Here is a 22,392-nt window from a genome sequence, read left to right as displayed (position 1 = left end):
CAAAATGCCGTAAATGACACCCAGCCTTTTAGATGGCAAAAACAGTTCTCACATATGGGGCGTCACTATGTACCAGATACTATGGTTTATATGCAGTTGTCACAAAATAATTCCCACCTCTCTGCCCATTTTACCAATGAGAAAACTGAGGTACAAGGATTTAAAATAATCTGCCTCACACAGAATTAGAAAGAGATGAAGCTGGAACTTCAACCCAGATAATTTGAGCCCTCACTCTTCACTCTGGAGAGTGGCAAGACAGTGCAGGTGCCCGATGAAGGTCGTGGAGGGCTCCCACCCTCTCCCAGGGGATAAAGGAGCCTGCAGAGGACAGTGAAGAGAACCAGGCACAGGGCTAGGTGACATGGGACTAAGCCCCCTCCCAAGCCCCTGCCTCCATCCAAAGGCTGCCAGGAGCCCCTCTGTCCACTGTGGACTTGCCATCTCTGTGACAGGCCAAGGCAGGCGCAGATTCTCTGGGTGGCCTGAAGCAAGCAAGCAGCAAAGCCTGCCAAAGGGCCCACAGTGACTGGGACCTCGTCCTAAAAATTAGAGTCAAACCAAGTCTACACATCAGAACTGGTTTCTTCTGTCACATTGTCCTTGATGTGGACTCCCACCCCCCAATGTAATTGTTTTTGATAGTAACCCCAGAATTCAGTTCTCTTTCAGTTGTTAAAGGTAAAAACAAACAGCTCATTTCCACTCTATACTTTCATATGTGAAAAAGATTGCACAAATTATATTTCATTCTAGAGAATAAGAGTTTCAAGAATACATTAAACTTCAAAGAATCTTAGCTTATGCTTAAAAATAATAATGCTGTCAAATTGCTTCATATACTTTATAAATAGAGTATAGGCAAGAAACATTACTAATGGTATCATAAATAAGTATTATAACTTTATTAAAATGAAAAGACAATATTCAAAATAATGCAACAAAATGAATAAATCCTTTGTCCAATACTGTACACATAATGCAGAAATCAGTGCATTTTTCTTAAGCATGTTTTACCCTTCATTTAGTTCATACTAAAATATAATAAGCTTTAAATAGCTCAAATAATATTCAGCAGTTTAAACTGTAAACAGCTTGTTTAACTGTTAAGAGAACATTGCAGTAATGTACCTCTGTTAGTGAGCACCTTCTCCTCTGTGCTTATCTCTTCAAGATAAATACATGGAAGGATGTGAAAATCGGAACACAAACTATGTGTCTCACTGCATCTAAGTGAAGCAGCCAGCTGTGAGAGTTTTCAAAGCAGAAAGATGCTGATGTGACCTCTGGAATTCAGACATACTGCGCTATGGGTCAGAAGTGTTTTACTTAAAAAGCAAACAATCCCCAGGAAATACTGAATAGGAACCAGCAACACAAGACCAGCTTGTGTTGTATTTGTTTATTAATACAGTCTAAAAAAACAAAAGCAAAACCACAACACACATCCCCAAACAATAACTCTCAATCACATAGCTAATCGCTTCATTATTTTGTAAAACTGACATCCTAACACTGGCACCTAGTATACTATCCCATTTGAGTCTAACGTACCCCACTGCCTCTAATACGGCCCGCACTGCGATGAGCTACTTCAGTGGGTGGGACCAAGCAGGAGCTGTAAGGGAGAATTAGTCACTAGTTCTATTATCGTTTTATTTTTCAAGATGTGTTACATGTACAGGTGACAATATGGTTGCCAAGTAAACTGCTCTCCCTCCCTCAACAAGACACAACATGAAACCTGGAAGTATGAGGCCTTGGGATGATTTTTAACCTAAGTAGGTACACCCATGGTAAAGAATGGATACTCTGCCCTCCATGGAAAAGGCTGCCTGCAAAAATAAATGAAACAAAATAGAAAAGGCCTAAAAGCCAGAAATCTTCAAACTTACTGAACAAAAATATTTTTTAATGATTCTGATCTAAACAATACTGTATACTGTATCTTCTTCCATTTCTTTGCTCAATTTTCAGTCTATCAGGACTCATTTCTCCAGCTTGAGTTTATTATTCTGAATATATATTACTCTAAGATAGTAACTAATTGGTTAACCTGCAGCTATGGTCTATGGTTATACCACAAGTTTATATATAGGTATGTAATGTATGCATATATAAAAAGCTTCCCCATCCTCCCCTCCCCACCATCACATCTTTAAATTATAGACTTGAAAGACTTTTTTCCAACACTAACAAAATCAGGGGTTCTCAGCATAACAGCATCTCACAACTGCTCTAAACCTTCCGCGTGAAGACAGAGAGTTCAACTATTTTATTTTGCAATCTAAGGGATTTTTCTGTGCACTTCAATCAAATTGGAAAATTGAGAACCATTTGCTCCTACATAACCTCTGCTGAACCACGACCCCAAGGTCTAAGGAGAAACCACATAGGATAAATGTTTACGCTTCACGTGGCCACCCAGATCCACTTTTGTTTTTGAGTCTGGCTTTTCTGTGGCTGAAGATATGCCGCAGTCAGCAGGTAATGGCTGGATTTGGGCGCTTGCAGTTGTTTCTTCTGCTTCCCTAAAAAATTTTTCATATTTGTCCAGGTATGGTGGTCGTTCAGGTAGTAGGTAATAATGGGTTGAACTAACCTTCTTCCCATTTTCAATAATGGGCAGAATGCAAGGAACCTTATTGGCAGATCCTTCGCTGTTCTGTCTTTGCAGTGCTTTGCTGCTGACATACTTGGGATCAGGGGCAAAGCTCTGTGTCGGGGGCATGACCCCATTGAGGTAAGACGGAAGGCTTTTGGGGCTCGGTGTGCGCGAGTTACTCGGTGACAAAGGTTCTCTTGGCGGTACTTTGGGAGGCCTGTCTTCATCACTATAGGTGCTCGAAGTAACTTCTGCTGACCATCTTCTATAATCTGGCTTTACCGGCCTAGGAGGTATGGGAACTCGGGGGGGAATCTCAGGTTTGTCTTCATCGGAGTTAGGAGAAGCTCTGTGTATACAACAGTTGGATATCCTTATGGCTGGCTTGTTAAAGGAGCCAGCTGGTCCCGAATGAGACCTTCTTAATCTTCGGTGGGTCTGAGGTGGAGGAGGATTTGGATCTGGGACACCTCCATTTTGGTCAGACACATAGCTGAGATCTGCTGCAGAAACAGCTGGGGTATCAAAATATGCATAGTTGATTTGTCCACACCCACGGAAGCTTCGCCTGCCAGGAACGTCGTATTTGAAATCAGAAAGTGTAGAGTCTTCTAAAAGGAAGTCTGTATCTGAGCTAGTTAGGAATTCCACCTCACAGTCTGTGTCATCCAGAGAGAGGGCTTCAGAGATTGGCAACGGTGGAAGAGGCCTAGAACCCCTTTCACAAAGAGGGGCACAGGGGAAAAGGGAAGGGGAGTTTTTTATGGGTGTCAGTGGAGGAGTGGAAGCACAAACCCCGTTCACTGTGAGTTTCTTAAAACCACATACAACTTGATCCTCTTCATGTGGTCCCAAGTTTTCACTTGGGGGAATAAGAAGAGGAGGCAAGCTGGACTTTTGAGATGGACCATTTTCTGCAAAGCAGTGGCCATTCATCGGAGCAGATTTGGAAGTATGCCCTGGAATGAACAAGAGATATTAGTAAAAGATCAACAATCCTCTCTCCACCTGTGTGAGGGAGAGAGCACCCCCGCGACCTATGCTTCCCCAGCTTTCTTCCTGAGTGGCTGTTGTCACCCTGAACACCCATGCAACAACCACAGGTGTAATTAGAGAGCAGAAGATTGTTAACGCATATGGTGTGGTTCAAAGAACAAACTATCTCCTCTATCTCTCTTGGACATGTGCACAGTGCACACCCACACATCACAGGCAAGTTCTGTGACGTGTGCAAAATTCGCGGAAGATGAACAGCATATAATTTACATGAATACCATACTGCACCAGCCTTGCCATTTAAGACATGCGACCATACGAGGCACACAGGGTACCAATGAGATAAGACAAAGTCCTTATTGCTAGCATATCGTAATATCGTGAGTGAATGGACTTGCTTGCAATGTGTTCAGTTCACACACAGCTCTTGACAAAGATACAAGGAACAAAATATTCACATTAAAAATACTATTTTCTAAGTTTTGAGGAACATTTATACTATTTTCATCTATTACTGTCAAACATGCATTCGATATTAGTTAGAAAGGTGGGAGATCTTGCCTAAGGTTTCATGAAGTAAAGTATGCATCAGAGCTGGAATGAGAACTAATTCTTGATTTTGGAAGATCACATGTCCACGAACAGTTCTACTTAGGACTCAGTCACTCAGAATGAAGGCAGTGGAGTACAATAGCTTGAGAAAAACACAGTTATCTTCTGAATCTGTTGCCACTAGGGGTCAGGCTATTGTTGGAAATAGTTCAGGTTTCCTCATTTAAAAAATAATGCTGGAGGACAAGCTAACCCGAATCCAGACTGATCTTCTCAAATGCTTACTGTGATCAGATTTTCAGAATACATACCAAGTGGTATTAGGCGCTCCTGAGCAGAAGAGTTCAGACTGTAGGCCATGGTTATCGGGTCAATATTTAAAAAGTTGCTGAAAGGAGAGGAAGATACCTTGGTCATAAAGAGCAATCAAAGCCTCTCTCATTTTAGTGTCGCTTATTTATCCAGATAACAGCAGCATTCTATCCTCTACTTACTTTTTAAACTCACTGCGACTGCTCCAGCAGGTCTTCCTCATATTCCCCATGGCTCGGCCATTATGTAGAAATCCAGTTTTTAATGGGACTCTGATCTCCTGAGCAGCAACTCCTGCTATTGACATTGTGCCTTATTCTGGGACATCTCCAAACCTGTGAGGCCCAGGCATTTTAGAATCAACCAGTAGCTTTCATTCCCTAGGGGGCAGAAGAGATGAGAGAATAAAGAAAACAATTCAGAAATACCTCCATTAGGATAAACTACAGCAAAGCATATAATGACAGAATTTGCGGGGGGGGGCGGGGAGGGGGGGATGCTGAATAGAAAAAATTAGTTGTGGACTTTCACTTAATTCTTACTGAACTAATTCTTATGTCTCATGAGGATACTTACATGTAAACACAAAAAATGATTTTTTGTGTAAACGCTAATCCAAAAGACATGAAATGTTTTAGTGAAATGAGAAATAATCTATTGCCAGCAAAAGCAGGACCTCCTACTGCAGAGCCTGATAGTTGCACAACAAATCACACTCACTTGGCAATGCACACAGACCCTCCCTTGACCTATTAAACCAGCCTTCTAAGTTACGGCTGCACTGGGCATGAAGCACCAGTGGATCCCGCTTATTTTTCGCAAGCTAAAAAAGTAATTGTATTTTATGCCACAGAACGAATATTCACTAAAACCCAATGCTGAAACTGAGCACGAGTTTGTACAGTACTGGCACCTGACTACCCCAAGGTCTAGCATTTATTTGGATTTTGTATTTCAGGGTTGGCCATGGGAAGACAAATTCTCCAGTTACCACTTATTCAAGGAACAAACAGTAATATATGAAGATACTAATTTCCATTATCCTGTAAAAATCAAGTTCTGCAAGATTATGAGCTTCAGTAAAAGCCTGGGACAGCTTCCTCCCTCCCTTTTAAAGACAAACTTAAAGGTACATTCTTTACATTCTCCTTTGTGAAATACCCAGTAACTCATATCTTGCTTAGCTGCAAGGCATGGATAACAAAGGCTAAGTACATTTTTCTTAAATTAGTAGTTCCTCAGCTTTAGGACCCCCAATCCCCCTTGTCAGATGTTACAGGTCTGGAGTCCCTACAGCCCCCTTTTCATTTTCCTTTTTTATTATTCGTTATGTAAGTGTTAGTCAGCATCAATCTCTGCTGTCTTCAGATAGCCAAGTTTACTTATGGTAAGTTTAGGTTTTTTTCCTTAGGCACCAGGATATTATTTGTCAATTATCTGTATAACATTGACCCCTTTTGGGGCATGTACATGTACACTCTTTAACACGATCTCATTCTCTCACTAAATATTAGTAAGGGATTAGTGCAAACAGTATCTGCACAGCTGAGTGCTGGGCACTGTGCAAAGGACTGAAGATGACTGTGACACATTTGCTGTGGGGGAGAGGTACACAGGTGTTTTTTTTTTTTTTTTGCTCAGCAACTTCAAATCTATTATTTACAAATCTGTCACCTCCTACTAGACTGTAAGCTCAGGACAGAGGCTGTGTCTCAATCACCTTTTAACAATCAGTACCTGGAACATTAGTAGGTGCTCAGTAAGTGAATGTTTGTTGAATGAATGATTGTATAATACCATCTAATTATCATAATCAGTATCAACTCGATATACACATTGTATAAGGCACAGGGGTTTTTTAAAGCTAAAAACCTTTTAAAAAAATACTCTGCAAGTGTCCATTATTATTTTCCCATTAGAAAGGAACACAGTGAGAGTAATGCTCTACAGGTTCAAGATCTCAGTAACAAAGTAGAGAAGGGGATCCAATGACTGGCTCTCTGTATTTTACCCTTCCAGTCAGCTGTTCTATCTGGCAGAGATTTTATGATAGGGTTAAAATATTATTTCAGATAGTCAAGCATTATTTTTCTTTAAATCAGTCTCTCAAATATATGATAAAGAAAACATTCTGTCATTTAAGAATTCTAAATTATTGAGAGGTCTTTTGAGGATCGGTTTTTCAGATTACTTAAATGAAGCAAATGTGTATCTACCATCAAGCGATAAAAAATTTAAAAGCCAATTTTAAAATATTCCAACCTCTCCCTCTGTGTACTTAGCCCAGTGGTTTATCAAGCTTTTTCTAAGCATTCTGCAAGCACTGGCAAGACTATGAGGAAAGTATCTGTGGTAATATAAAAATGAAAGGCAAGATAGGAAGAAGAATATGGTATTTAAGTAGTTTGAAAGCACACGTTTGAAGATCGCTCATCCCGATTACAGGAAAATGCTGCAGGGGATTCTGGAGGCCCAACCCCCACCTGTCTGCAAGCCAACAAGTACTACTAGTAATTACTGTGTGTCAGCCTCCTAATGCCATCTACATCTTAGCTTTCAACAGAATGATTGTGTAACTATCGCCTCTGCAGAAATTGCCTTGGAATTCTAAACTTACATTTCAATGGTTGCTTAAAATTATTTATACGTTCTAGAAAAAGTTATTTTTTATTCATTGTTTCCATCACCTACTTGTTAGCTTTCTTAAGAAAAAAATTTTTTTAGTATAAAAAGAATTGTGTTCACTAAGCCAGCTCACTTCTGACCACAATAGTGTCTTTGTGTATTCATAGAAGGTGACCTGCCTCTAAATTTCAATGGGGAATTGTGAATGGGCCATGTTATGAAACTGTCCGAACTTCCTACTTGCTAGCATGGGAGATGAGGGGGGCAATGTAACTGCCATGTTCTCTTCTTTTGGAAAATAACTTCAAACCGTAGACTCAAAAAGGGCAATGTGCTACAGGTTTGGAAGCAAGCTTTGAAAAAAAATGTTCCTCTGATTGTAAACCGAGAGCATGAAACCACCTGAAACTCCATCTCTCTAAAAACCTTCTAGTATTCAGTGCAAATGGAAGGAGGGGGAGTAAATAAATCCATTTTACCAACCTCAAGCTAAAAAGAAACAAACTCTTCCCAAGTGACGTTTAATGCTGCAATTTTTCACATTTTATCTGTCTTACAACTCATTAGAGGAAAACAATTGCAAAAATGTACCTATGTGAGAAAATCAATATCTAAAAAGTACAAGATGGGATTATGTCATGGAATCCAAAAATAGGAAAGCGAACGTGAATCCAGGCAGCATGGTTTAGACGAGGACCCGAATAACCTTAGGCATAACTTCTCCAAACTTCATCAACTATTTTTAGCTTTTTTAGTGGGTCTAAAATGCAGTTAAATACCAAATTTCAGACGTGAACCACCTTTTCCTGTTAACATAACTCGATTCTTTTTAAAATTCAACAAAAAAAGAAGCCCTAAAATCATTTGCTTCTTGAGGTTATCCTTTTATTAATCTACTTGTATAGCTTCAACTCATAGACAGCTCCTGAATCAATGACTCCAGCCTGGCTCAAGCTTCAGCTTTGCATTTCCTATTGTCTGGTGATTATCTTTCCACTTGAATGGCCCTCTGGCATCTCAGACTCTACAAACCAAACTCCTCCTTTCACTTCATACTCCATTCCCCACTCAAACCAGTTCAGGGTCTAAGAGGATCACACTTCTCAAGGCACCATTTTTAACCTGAGGCCATGTACATTCAATTGCCAAGTTCCACAGACTACTTTCACATGAGTTCTCAAATCTTACCCTTCCATTCACAGGCATCATTCTTCCTGGGGTCTGGAAATATCCAGCCTATTCCATACACCAGTGCCAGGCCAATATTCCTTAACAACAGCTCAAACTAAGATTTGCTGCTGCTCGAAAAACCTTCAAAGGCTCCTAAATAAAACCTCCTCAGCCTGGCATTTAAGGCCTTTACAATATAAACCTAATTTATATTTTCAAGCTCATTTCTATTTTCCCCAAATCTGTCAGAATTCAATTTATCCTTTAAGGTCAACTCTACCCTACCTTCTCCATGAAGCCTCTCCCTTCATGAAACACCAGAGCAGGGGTGCTTTGTTCTTGGGTTATTCTGTGCTGGGCCCCAATTCCCATTCCACACTTCAAATCATCCAGGACAGAACTGATGTCCGATTTATGATTTCCCCCGGTAAATCTTGGCATCATTCATGTCTATTATTTATTAAATGGATACTGAGAAAATATTCATCTCATTTTTAGAAAGTAATGACATGAAAGATTCACATACACCGTGTGTCAGTGAAGAGCTCAGTAAGGATAAACTTAATGCGTGCTGGAGTGAGGTGACTGCCCAGTAATAATGTAACAAGCTTAGGATATGTAACAGGAAGGAATTTTTATGAAATTCATTTCCAGAATTCAAAGTAGACAGTTTGTAGACTGAGTAAAAATTATAAGCTTCAGTGGTTAACAATGTAGCTTTCTAAACTGGTTTCTGTTACAGTATATTTACTTGAAGCAACTAGGGGGGTACTTCCTGAAAACAGTGTTTTGCCTTCTCTTAAAACACTATTCCTTCTAGACTGTGTTTTTACTGCTAAATTTAAGGTCACTTTCATTTTGCTAAAAAAGTTACACCAAAAGCACCCTGCATTTTCTTCATTAAGGTGAAATCACATGCCTTTAGCTTGAGGATAGTCTCTTTGAAATTGCTTTAAAAAAAAAAAAGAAAGAAAGAAAAAGAAAGAAATGCAGGCTACCTTAAGGCAGTAACCTAGATCTGCTTACCTGGCCACCAGATCTCATTAATAAATCTCAGAAGCCATCCATGGGAGGAGGAGGGGCACATTTTTGTCATACAACTCATCCAGTTCTGCCCAGTGCTTCCTTATTTAAGAGTGTGATGTAATTTCCTCCTTTCAATCTGGTTCTAGAACCTGATTTCTGTTTATTCAGGGTGATAAATGGTCTTTTCAGTTCCATTTAAGAATCACCTACATTAAGTACTTCCATAACCAGGGAAGATAATAAGGTAACTACATTTAGAGGCAAAATTTATAAAAAGAAACTGATTTAGGAATATGACAAACTCCATGATTTTAGATCCTCCCCAGATAGACCAATCTCTGCATGTTTATTTTTAAAAATGTCTAAAATAATCACCTGTGAGGAAATTTAAAAAAAAAAAAACACCCACCAATTTTTTTTTTTTTTTTTTTTAAGACAGAGTCTTGCTCTTGTCACCTAGGCTGGAGTGCAGTGGTGCACACCACAATCTCTGCCTCCTGGGTTCAAGTGATTCTCCTGCTTCAGCCTCCCAAGTAGCTGGGATTACAGGCATGCGCCAACACACCAGGCTAATTTTTGTATTTTTAGTAGAGACAGGGTTTCTCCATGTTGGTCAGGCTGGTCTCAAACTCCTGATCTCAGGTCATCTGCCTGCCTTGGCCTCCCAAAGTGCTGGGATTACAGGCGTGAGATACCGCGCCCGCCCCAGATTTCATTTTAATAGCCTATGATTTAGGGATAGGAAAAGAAAGAGAGAGGCAAGTTAAGAAAACTTCCTTAGTTGTACTCTCTACCATGGTAGGCATAGATAGCCTTTAAATAAAAAACATAGATGACTTTCAAAATAAGGTCATATTTTAATGTAATTAAAATACTCCTGCATGAATTCAAGAAAAGCTTGATGGCTTCAGTAAATATTAAAATGTAGTTCAGTGTGGCAAAGATGAACATTTGTGTCTGTGTTTGCAGCTCCATTCCTCAGAGGCTCTTAAACATGTCCAGAACATAATGGACCATTTGTAGGTGGTGAAATAGAGGCAACAGAGAAAATAATTTATCTTCAAACTGTCAAATAAAAAATAAATGACATAATTTATTCAATAATTCAGAATGTTTTCTAAGTATTTTTAAAAAAGCTAAATTAACAAAAAGCCCATTCCCTCAACTACCATAATCCAGTCTTTCGACCCACTTAAGCCTCCTACACAATTTGAGTGTGACAGCAGAAAAGTAGAATAGCAGGAATATATTTTGTCCTTTGTATTTTTCCTATAGAGTAGCACAATCAGTAACTATATATACACACAGAGGGGAGAAAAAATATTATTTCTTTTTGACATATACACAATAGATTATTTTTTATTATAAAAGCGAATTCTAATCTAAAGACAATGAGCACAATGGTCTAATGATGGGACGCAAGTCTTTAAAACTTCGAATTTATTTAACAAGCATTTAAGTTATCCAATGGTAACTTTAGATTGTTACAATTAATATAAAACCATTAATAACAACATTCACTGGACATACAACCGCCAGGCAAGCATGGTTCTAAGTGCTTTGTGTGTATTAACTTATTTAATCCTCTACAATGCTGTAAGGTGGGCTACTATTATTACTCTCACTTACTTGAGGCACAGAGTTAAAGAACTTGCTCAAGGTCAAACCTGGTGAGCAATGGGGCCAGGACTTCAACCAGACAGCCCGGCTTCAGTGTCCAGGCCCTTCACCAACACACCACACTGCCTCTTCCAGTCCCTACAGCTTTTTAAACCGGCGAAATAGGATCCAACTGAGTATAATGCTCAACTTTTAAGGGTAGCACAGATCCCTTTTTTTGGATTTACTGGTAATAAACAGTTTTTCTTGGGTAACCTGTAGCCTATGAAAGTTCCTGTTTTACTTCAACTCCCTCAAATTCTCCTATTAAAAGTTATTAATTGTAGATCTGGCCTATGTATCCTCTAAAAAGGGTGGGTTAAGGCATCAGTTTGACATTCTTTTACCACTTCAAACAATTATTTTGAAGCCCTCAATCTTTAATGATACACTGATGCCCCACCATAATAGAACTCTTTATGACACGGTTATTTCATATAACACAAGTCTTGTTTTTACTCGTAATAAGGGGTTACTACATATACCCAACGGGCCTCCTTTTAATACACTTTCACAGCATGGATCCCAATGATGGCATTATAATCACACTGTATTGTAAAATCCGGAATTTAATAATAGAATATCTTATATTTGTAAAGCACTCTACAAGTTACAAAGCACCTGCTTACACATTATCTCACTTGATCCCCACAACATCCCTGTAAGAAGCAGCAGGGATTATAATCTCCATTTTGCAGATGAGGAAACAAAGTGAGGTTAAATATCTTGCTATAAGCAAAAAGGCTACCATGGCTCTTCTGTCCTATATTCCAGCATTTTCCCCACACTTTCACTACCTCTCCGCTCTATAGTATCTTCATTTTAGGCAACAACCTCATTTCTCCTTGTGACATTCTTGTTTATAAATGGAGAAACTGAAGCAAAAGGCTGTTAAGTTAAATGCTCAAGACTTAAGTGCTGGTCAATAGCAGAGGCAGGAACAGAAACTGAACTCATAGTGCTCATTCAGCTCCAAAATTCTTAGAGGGCAAGGATTAATTCTTTTCACAAATATTTATCAAGTGCTTATTCTGGATTAGATACCATGTGAGGTGAAAGAGATATGGTTGCTGCCTGAAGAAACCTTCCATCTAATGAGGGAGGAAGAGAATAGACAAGCAAGCAAACAATTTTAGATGGAGGTACCTTCCAAGGAAACAAGCAGGGTACAGCAATAGGATAAGGAGGCAGAGGAGCATATATTTACACAGGTGGTTTGGGAAGGCCTCTCTGAGTAGGTGACTTTTACAATGGAAATCTAAAGGCTGAAAAGGAGGCAGCCCTGATAAGAGTCAGAAGACAATTCTACTGAGCGAATAGTTGTTTAAAAAACAATCTGTAATTAGTCCATTTCACATCTGGGGTATTGAATAAGAGCTTTTGGACAATGTCCTCCAATCCTTACCTTCCTATTGTTTCCAGGTTGAAAAGGGCTCCATTTCTGTAGCCAAAGCCCCACATTTTTTTGTTTCTTTTTGTCTTTAAAGACAGGGTCTCACTCTGTCACCAGGATGTAGTGCAGTCATGTGACCTTGGGTTACTGCAACCTCTGCCTCCCAGGCTCAAGCAATCCTCCCACCTTAGCCTCCTGAGTAGCTGGGACTACAGACATGAGCCACCATACCCAGCTAATTTTTGTGTTTGTTTTTTTTTTTTTTTTTGGTAGTGACAGGGTTTCACCATGTTGCCCAGGTTGGTCTCATATTCCTGGGCTCAAGCCATCTGCCCACCTCGGCCTCCCAAAGTGCTGAGATTACAGGCGTGAGCCACTGAGCCTGGACAAAAGCCCCACATTTTAAAGACACACTCATTGAGACCTGGAAGAGTGGTCTTTCTGTAACACTGCCCAATTTTGCCGTGTAAGGAATTGGACTACAGTATCAACAAAGACTTCAATTCTCAGAATCCTCCCTGCCACCTTCTGAAATCTGAATCCCTAACTTCTCCCTACCTTAAAACTAATTGTTAAGCTAGTAACTTACATTTAGGACCCTCAAACTCATTCGCCTCATCTCCCTTTACAAAGCACATGTTTATGCTGTGTGAACAATGCCAGAATGCCACAACTGGACTGCGTTTATGAAGGGAGTTTTCCATTAGCTTTTATAAACCCAGACACCGGCCAAGGATGCTAAATGTATCCAAATGTATCCAGATGATGAGGTACCAATTCAAATTTATTTAGATGAAGAGCAGAGTTGTTTCTCTGGTACAAGGAGCCTATGCCATTCAAATTCCTGGAATTACCCTTGGCACCTCCTTTCCCCTCCTCTGCTCCTTTCTAAAGCAATCTGATGGTATGCAGACAATCAGGTCAGTTTCAAGCATGTTAGATTGTGCCTGTAATTTAGGCAAATTGCTTTGAAAAGCTACCATTAGTTTCAGCAGAAAGGAAGTATTATCTAGTTCAACTTTTGAGAAGCAGCAGTCAAGAGGTACTTTCATACAAAAACTCAAGCATAATTGAATCTTAGAGTGACCAGGATTTATTGTGAACTGCAAATAGGAAAACCGATGATTGAAACAACAGTTTTACCTGTGAAAAGTATGAATAATTCAGACATTTCATAACAGTCAAAAAAAAAATTAAACAGATTTGCTTTCCAACCCTTATCAATGACTGGTCCAGTACTGCTGAGACTTAAAAGGTAAAACATGCTTTCATGCAACGATTTATCAACATCAACTATGTGCAAGGCTGCATAAGATAGCAGCTATACAAGGCAGAGTGCCTACCCTTAAGGAGTTTACAATCTAATATATCTGTCAGGTTATAAATCGTTAGTCCAAGACCTCTATCACTTATTATCGAGTGTCACCTGGAACACACAGGTGAAAATAAACCTCTGCTTGAAGTGAAGGGAATGACAAATAGTTTCTGAAGTCCATGCTAAATCCTCTGTTATTTTTCTTCAAACTTGCTAATATCTGGAAAAGAGCTTGCTTGATAACATATTGGTAACCAATTACAGCCAGCATGTTAGCAAGAAACCAGCTTCTTTTATTTTGGTCTTTGCAAAATTTGGTCATTTGCTGATGCCTAGCCTGTCTTTGGTTTCTGTTCAAATAAAATTTCACTTAAAACTGTATATTGTAATTACAGAAACATAAGAAAAGAAATGCAGTTAAAAAAAATAGGTACAGTGAACTTGGGATGTTCAGTCTCAACAAATGCATACCCATTGCATTCTTACACATTTATAAAAGGTTGAACATTTGTTCTGGACGGGAAAAAAAACGGCATTTTAACCTCACCTCTCTTCACCCCTGACAGTTGCCTAGAAACCAGTCTTGCCCTACCTGTGTTGCAGGTGTACCTCAAGTCACCAACACATCTCTTTTAAAGCTACAGCCTCCATTCTGACTTAAGTTTATGACTAACAATCTATTCATATTTTTATCAGGTAAGAGACTGGTTTCTTTCAAGCAATGATGAAATCCTAATAAAGACGTAGCAAGCACCAATACAGCACCATTCACGGTTAAGGAGTCATCTAATTTGTACAGGGCTATGATGTACATATAAATACACAAATTCCCAATAAGCATTCGCATCTTGAACACATTAATTCTGCAATCCCATTCCATTCAAAGCGGTACGTAAGACATTCAGAGCAAAGATTCACGTTTCTAGGAGAGAAGGAAGAGTTCAGAACAGCTCAGACGAATTTTTAAATACTGATTTCGGCATTACCATCGTCGCTGGGAGATGAGGCAGAGGGACCGGGGCTGACCGCCAAAGAGAACCGGTACCAACCACCGCAAGCAATCACCGAGCCTCCCACCCCAGCTTTCAAGACAGGATTTACGGGCACACGGTGTCAACAAGACAACGCAACCCCGATTTTTACAACGAAAAAAAAAAAAAATCAAACAAGCCCTTAGCGCCGAAGACGCTCATCCCCGCCGGGCCACCCCGCAAGCGCAGGCGGCGGGACTAGGACTCTCAAGCTCGCCGCTCCCGAAGCCCCGTCCGCTCCAGCGGTCCCGGTGTGCGGGGACGTGTCCCGGGCGCTCGGGTGCATGGCCCCGGCCAGCCGAGGGGCCGCGCGGCGACCACGGCCGGCGTGGAGAAGAAGGCGGGCGCCGGCACCTCGCGGCGTCCCCAGGCCCGGGCTGCGCCGCCGGGGAGGGTCCCGCCCTCCACACCTCAATGAGGAGAAGCCCGCGAGCGACCGGCCGGCCCCTCCCTCCGTCCCAGAGACTCCGCGTCGCGGCGACCCTCCCCGCGCCCTCCACGCCCCCGCCCTCGCGTCGGGGAGCCGCCTGGATCCCAGCACCCGGCGCGGGGGCCCCTGAGGGAACCGAGCGCTGCGTGGCCCTCCCCACCCCCTCACTGCGCCAGGCCCCTTACCCCGGAGGAGCGGCGGCTGCCCCGCGGCGCCCTCCCGCGCATGTCCGTCCCGGCTGGCTCAGCGCCGCGGGCTCAGGGGCCCGGACATCGCGCAGGCGCCTCTCACTGACTCGCGCTCCCGCTAGCAAACTGCCTCGCAATGGGCCGCCGTCGCCGCGGCTGCCGCCGCCGCCTCTATATATAGCATAGGCCCCTGGCCGTGAGGTCGCCGCGTCGGGCCCCGCCTCCTCCCGCAGCCAATCAGGGCGCGCGCCGCTTAAAGGGGCGATGCCGCGGCCGAGGCGTTTGCGCGGGGCCCACCGCGGCGTAGCGCGGCGCTGCCGGGAGCCGGCTTTGTGTCCGGGGAGGCGTCTCCGGGTTGACCGCGGCCGCAGCTCCGCTCCTCTGCCCGAGCCGTGCGGCACCCCCGGGAACCTCTCAACGCCGAGCTTTCCTCAGAAGCCCGCGGCCACCTGGACCTCGGCCGCCGTTCCTGCCCGAAGTGAGGGCACATCGAGCCTCGCGCGGGATTTCCCATAAATTCAGGGTCCGGGCAAGATTGTGCGTTTTTTCCTCTCCGCGGGCCGCCGCTGGCCGTGTGGGCCGAGGAAGCCCTGGAGGGGGAGAAGGCGGCCTCTCTCGCCTGGGCCTGCGGCGTGGGAGGGACAGTGAGGGACGCTTAGTAACTGTGTGGGGCAGTGAAGGACAGTGTGGGATGATGAGGGACGGTGTGGGCCGGTGAGGGACAGTGCGGGACAGCAGGATGGTGAGGGACAGTGTAGGACAGTGCGGGACAGCAGGACAGTGAGGGACAGTGTAGGACAGTGAGGGACAGTGAGGGACAGCAGGACGGTGAGGGACAGTGTAGGACAGTGAGGGACAGTGTAGGACAGTGAGGGACAGTGAGGGACAGCAGGACGGTGAGGGACAGTGTAGGACAGTGTGGGACAGTGAGGGACAGTGTAGGACAGTGAGGGACAGTGTGGGACAGTGAGGGACAGTGTAGGACAGTGAGGGACAGTGTAGGACAGTGAGGGACAGTGTGGGACAGCAGGACGGTGAGGGACAGTGTAGGACAGTGTAGGACAGTGCGGGACAGCAGTATGGTGAGGGACAGTGAGGGACAGTGTAGGACAGTGTAGGACAGTGCGGGACAGCAGGACGGTGAGGGACAGTGTAGGACAGTGCGGGACAGCAGGATGGTGAGGGACAGTGAGGGACAGTGCGGGACAGCAGGACGGTGAGGGACAGTGTAGGACAGTGAGGGACAGCAGGATGGCGAGGGACAGTGCGGGGCTGTGGGACAGTGTGGGTCAGTGAGGGACAGTGTAGGACAGTGAGGGACAGTGTGGGTCAGTGAGGGACAGTGTAGGACAGTGAGGGACAGCAGGATGGTGAGGGACAGTGTGGGGCTGTGGGACAGTGGGTCAGTGAGGGACAGTATGGGACGGTGAGGAACTGTGAGGGACAGTATTGGACAGTAAGGGACTGTGTGGGGCAGTGAAGGACAGTGTGGGATGATGAGGGACAGCAGGATGGTGAGGGACAGTGTGGAGCTGTGGGACAGTGGGTCAGTGAAGGCCGGTGAGGAACTGTGAGGGACAGTGTGGGACAGTAAGGGACTGTGTGGGACAGTGAGGGACTCGGACAGTGAAGGATGGCAAGGGACAGTGTGGGACAGTGGACGGTGAGGTACTGGGAGGGGCAGTGAGGGACAGTGTAGGACTGTGAGGGATGGCGAGGGACAGAGTAGGACAGCAAGGGAGCATGAAGGGACAGAGTGGGCCAGCCTGGGGCGGTGAGGCCACGCGGGGGAAGCCCAGGGCTCCTCTGACTGCGTTGGAAAATAGAGGAAGGGTCCTGAAAGGTCCTGATAGAGGTTGAGCCCTTCAGGGTCTCTGGGGGTTTTCAGGAGGAGCTCCCCCACTGCTGACCTAGGGGTCCCTCGGCTTCCCAGGCTTGTGTTTACTCAGGCGACCTGAGCTGGCCCCGACGTCTTTTGGCTTTGGAGAGGCCACAGATGCCCAAGGACAAAGCCCCAGCGGGCTTGTGGGAGGAGGTTTCTCGGGGCGCCAGTGATGCAACTTAGGCTTATAGTTTAACCGTAAAATAAATAATACAAATGATAACAAACCAAGAGTGACTAAAGTAAGAAAAAAAGCAAACAGACGGAAACCCTCTAGTTTTAACTAGAACAAATCCCGTGGCTGGTCCTCTGTTGGCAGAGCCGAGACCTGTCGCTGACCTCTAGCCTCCTGGAGCCCCTGCTTGCACTTCAGCAATAATGCCTGATAGTTAGACACTGAGCACTACCTAATTGGGGTAGTTTAACATATGGAATGAGATTCTGGCCTTATTATCAGGTTAACTATTAACTCTACACCCCATGAAATGATTTGCCTTTTCCCCACTATTATTTACTTACATTCTTTTTAATTTAATTCAAAGGCCTAATTTTGAATTCAAGGTCTTAAGCACGAAAAGAAAAAAAAAAAGAATCTGAAGTATCTTTGCCCTCTCTCGGTTGCAAAACAAACGAACGTTTTGCAGAGAGAAATCTGGCTTCCTTTCTGATGGCTCTTCTGGCTTACAAGGGGCCATTGGGTCATTTTCATGCCTGTGCTATTTGTCAACAATTCAGTTAACCTGTCTCCTTACTGTCATTCATTTAGTATTATTTTAGGATGATGGAAATGAGTCACAACTAATTGCTGAGTTCCTTACCAACTGACTAGTTTTTGATCCAAAGAAAATCTGTCCCGATTTTCTTCCCATTTTGGTGTCGTTTATGTTCGTGGCTTACCCATAGGCTGTTATCAGTGTAAAAAAAAGATCAGCCTGAGAACTTGCCAGGGTACATCTTTTCAAACCTCACAGAACAGTATCTACTGAATGGGCACTTGAAGGGGCTCAAGTTTCATCTGAAAGGAACCCTGGCTATACCATTTCAAGTCACTACAATACAGTTGTAATTTGTGCTTCAGCCTTATTGGCATGCTTTTACATTCCCCTATTCATAAAACAGTGATAATCACCAGAGCAACCATCAAACACACCCCTTCTTTAGAGAAAGAAGATCAACAGGATACTCACTCTACAGTTGTGAGCTGTATGATGTGCTAATGTTTTGGTAAATTATCAAAAATCATAAAGTCACATGAGTAATACATGATTAATCTGATTTTTCTATTTTAAACAACTTGCAAAATAAACTTGTTTTATTCATTTTTGGGGAGAAACCTGTTTAGCCACTAGTTTGCCACGTTTAGCTTACAGTTATATAATATGGCTTTCTCAGCCGTGGAAGGATTACATGAGAAGACTTACACCCCACAAATTTTTAATCTAATAGTCTGTTAATGATGTGTTATAATAAAATTGATATGTCAATAATATTGTAGGACATCTTGGGAAGAGTTTAAAAGGAAAACGCTAAGCATCTTGAAGTGATAGTAGCATATTGTGTTTATTAAGTGATTATTCATTGACCTTTAATAGATTAGAACACTACACCAGAGATTCGGGGAAACAGTCTCTTTTCCCTGAACCCAATTTGTTTTAAATTATCTCCAGTAAAGCATGACATTTAAAGTAAGACAGTGTTTTTTATATCTCTCACAGTCTGCTTACTTTTGAGGCCATTTTTAAAGGAATTTATATTAGTCGATTGTTTTTAATAGAAAAGAACTCAGCATCTAAAACTTTAGACTTGCATCACATTGACCCAAATTGTCATTCTTCGCTTGCCCTTCTTTCAGTGTAAGAAGAAGCTGTCTTTGGAGTGAGAACAAGGGTGAGGTTCTGGCTCAGAAAGCTTAGAATCACGGACACGGTTTTCCTGAAAACATTGCTGCTTTCTCTCCTCTCAAAGAAATGCCACATGCCATGTGTGAGCATAACATGCTGGACAGGCACCTTATTCAATTTACATTTGTATTTTGATATTTTAATCCTGTAGAAGAACATATGCATTTTGGTATTTGTTCTTCTTGATTGTAGATGTTTTTGTGTTTCTACTTTGTTTATAATAAATATTTTTTATTTATTTTTTTTTTTTTTGGAGACGGAGTCTTGCTCTGTCGCCCAGGCTGGAGTGCAGTGGCCAGATCTCAGCTCACTACAAGCTCCGCCTCCTGGGTTTACGCCATTCTCCTGCCTCAGCCTCCCGAGTAGTTGGGACTACAGGCGCCCGCCACCTCGCCTGGCTAGTTTTTTGTATTTTTTAGTAGAGATGGGGTTTCACCGTGTTAGCCAGGATGGTCTCGATCTCCTGACCTCGTGATCCGCCCGTCATCCACCCGTCTCGGCCTCCCAAAGTGCTGGGATTACAGGCTTGAGCCACCGCGCCCTGCCTATAATAAATATTTTAAAGTTAAACACATTTTATATGTCCCTCTTGGTCCTAGGGCCTTTGTTTCTGTCTATACGTAATATAAATGTATATTATGCACTTAAACTATTTTATAGATAAGTGTGCAATAAAATATAACCAAGAGAGGAATTACATTTCCTAGAGGGCGTTTGCTTAGTGTGCTACATTGCATTTGGGGAACATTCATATTGCTGTTCATGGATGTTTCCAGAACGCATGCATGTACACACACACACTCTCTCTCTCACACTCTCACATACAAAATAAACTCTAGATGATTCTTTTTTTTTTTTTTGAGATGGAGTCTCACCCTGTCCCCAGGTTGGAGTGCAATGTCACCATCTCAGCTCACTGCAACCTCTGCCTCCCGGGTTCAAGCGAGTCTCCTGCCTCAGCCTCCCGAGTAGCTGGGACTGCAGGCAGGCACCACCACGCCCAGCTAATTTTTGTGTTTTTAGTAGAGACGGGTTTTCACCATATTGGCCAGGATGATCTCGATCTCTTGACCTCATGATCCGCCTGCCTCGGCCTCCCAAAGTGCTGGTATTACAGGCGTGAGTCACTGCGCCCGGTGAACTCTGGGTAATTCTGATAAGAGCCTGGATTCACCCATGAGGAGTACCACAATCCCAAAGAGATTTCCATGGACTTTTCACTTTTCAACCTTAGTGGCCATTTGAAAAGTAGCACAGAAAATATATTTCTTGGCAACATTTCATTTTTCCTTTTTCAGTTATTTATTTATTTATTTTTTTGAGACGGAGTCTCGCTCTTGTTGCCCAGGCTGGAGTGCAATGGCATGATCTCAGCTCACTGCAACCTCCGCCTCCTAGGTTCAAGTGATTCTCCTGCCTCAGCCTCCCGAGTAGCTGGGACTGTAGGCATGTGCCACCACGTCAGCTAATTTTGTATCTTTAGTATAGAGACTGGGTTTCTCCAAGTTGGTAAGACTGGTCTTGAACTCCCGGCCTCAGGTGATCTACCTGTCTCAGCCTCCCAAAGTACTTGAATGATAGACATGAGCCACCACGCCCAGCACATTTTTCCATTAGTTAGTTATGGATACTGCTCTCCCTTCCTAGTTTTTCCCCAAAAAGGATACTTCACCTGTGAGAAGTCTGAGCAGGTTGGTTTTAATTTCCCAGTCTATTATTTTAAGTCTTAAGGCCAGAGCTTCACTACTTTTTCTTAGTATAAGTTTTAGACAGGCTGTTTGCATAGTGGTTTAAACTGAGCCACCTTTCGTTTACCAAATGCTCTCTTAACATTAGATGCTGTTGGTGGTTATTATGTTTCTAATTCTATCCCATCTCTAAAATGTATAACTGTTGGAAATTTTTTAGTCTTATGGATACATTAATTTTTATTTATTTGTTTATTTTGAGATGGATTTTGCTCTTGTTGCCCAGGCTGGAGTGCAATGGTGCAATCTCAGCTCATTGCAATGTTCACCTCCCAGGTTCAAGCGATTCTCTTGCCTAAGCATCCCAAGTAGCTGGGATTACAGGCACCCACCACTATGCCCAGCTAATTTTTTGTATTTTCAGTAGAGACGGGGTTTCACCATGTGGCCAGGTTGGTCTTGAACTCCTGACCTTAGGTGATGCACCTGCCTCGCCCTCCCAAAGTACTGGGATTACAGGCGTGAGCCACCGCGCCTGGCCAATCTTATGGATACATTAATTTACATACATAATCTAGATGTTTACAAGACAATTTTTCAAATTTCTTTTAGGTGCTAGCCTGACTTTATTTTCAAATTATTTAAACATTTAAGCATTGTCTCCTAAGTAAATGCTGTATTTCCTATTAGCTGGCCAGTAGGGTGTGCTCTAGTCCCTTGCCAAATTAATTAATTAATTAATTTAAAATGTTAATATAAACTCTTCATTGAGAGATTTCAGAAATATATTTCACTTCTTCATTGCCACTGGTCACATACGAGATGTTTATATAGCTGCAGTTTATATGCAGATGCAGGATATAAGGAAAGTAACACTGCTGTATTAAAAAAAGAAAGCGTTGAGATGCTTACTCCTTGGTTTAGTTCTAAAATAATTTGGTATTATTTTACCAAGTTGATGCCTTGGTAGCAGGTATTTTCTTTTATTCTGGATAAAGAAGAACAGAAAAAGTGATGTAGAAATGAAAGGATCTGCTCTGGACTCAGGGTTTCGGTTTGAACACCAGCTGTTTCACTTCAGGCAAGTCACTTGACCTCTTGAGGCCTTGTAATATGGGGATAAGAGTGGTTCCTATTGGACAGATAATTGAGATAGTACATGTAAAAGAGCTTATAACATTGCCTAGCACAATCAAGGTTCAATAAATGTTAGATGTTTTATTATTACTATTATTACTGTTTGAGACAGAGGCTTGCTGTGTTACCCAAGCTGGAGTGCAATGGCATGATCTCGGCTCTCTGCAGCCTCTGCATCCTGGGCTCAAGCAATTCTTGTGCCTCAGCCTCCTGAGTAGCTGGGACTACAGGTGTGTGCTACCACGCCTGGCTAATTTTTGTATTTTTAGTAGAGACAGGGTTTCACCATGTTGGCCAGGCTGGTCTTGAACTCCTGGCCTCAAGTGATCTGCCTGGCTTGGCCTTCTAAAGTGTTGGGATGACAGGTGTGAGCCACCGTGCCCGACTTATTTTTATTATTGTTATTCTCGTTGTTATGGTTACATATTCTTTGGGAAATTTTTGAACATCTGTCATTGCAAGATTGAAAAATTCTTGATTGC

The 22,392-nt window shown here is 42.8% G+C and overlaps 1 protein-coding gene across 1 annotated transcript; it reads right to left on the bottom strand.

The window, feature by feature from the left end:
* Positions 1–881: 881 nt before the first annotated feature.
* Positions 882–15,459, bottom strand: ERRFI1 (ERBB receptor feedback inhibitor 1). Its single transcript, XM_007980677.3, has 4 exons — positions 15,300–15,459; positions 4,648–4,845; positions 4,465–4,541; positions 882–3,564 (listed from the first exon to the last, which is right to left on the bottom strand). Exons 2-4 carry the CDS (start codon positions 4,770–4,772, stop codon positions 2,378–2,380), a joined length of 1,389 nt encoding a protein of 462 aa, XP_007978868.1. The 5' UTR covers positions 4,773–4,845; positions 15,300–15,459; the 3' UTR covers positions 882–2,377.
* Between the last annotated feature and the right edge of the window lie 6,933 nt (positions 15,460–22,392).

Source organism: Chlorocebus sabaeus, chromosome 20 (assembly GCF_047675955.1).
Source record: "Chlorocebus sabaeus isolate Y175 chromosome 20, mChlSab1.0.hap1, whole genome shotgun sequence".
Lineage (NCBI taxonomy): Eukaryota > Metazoa > Chordata > Mammalia > Primates > Cercopithecidae > Chlorocebus > Chlorocebus sabaeus.
This window is presented reverse-complemented; position numbering and strand designations above follow the sequence as displayed.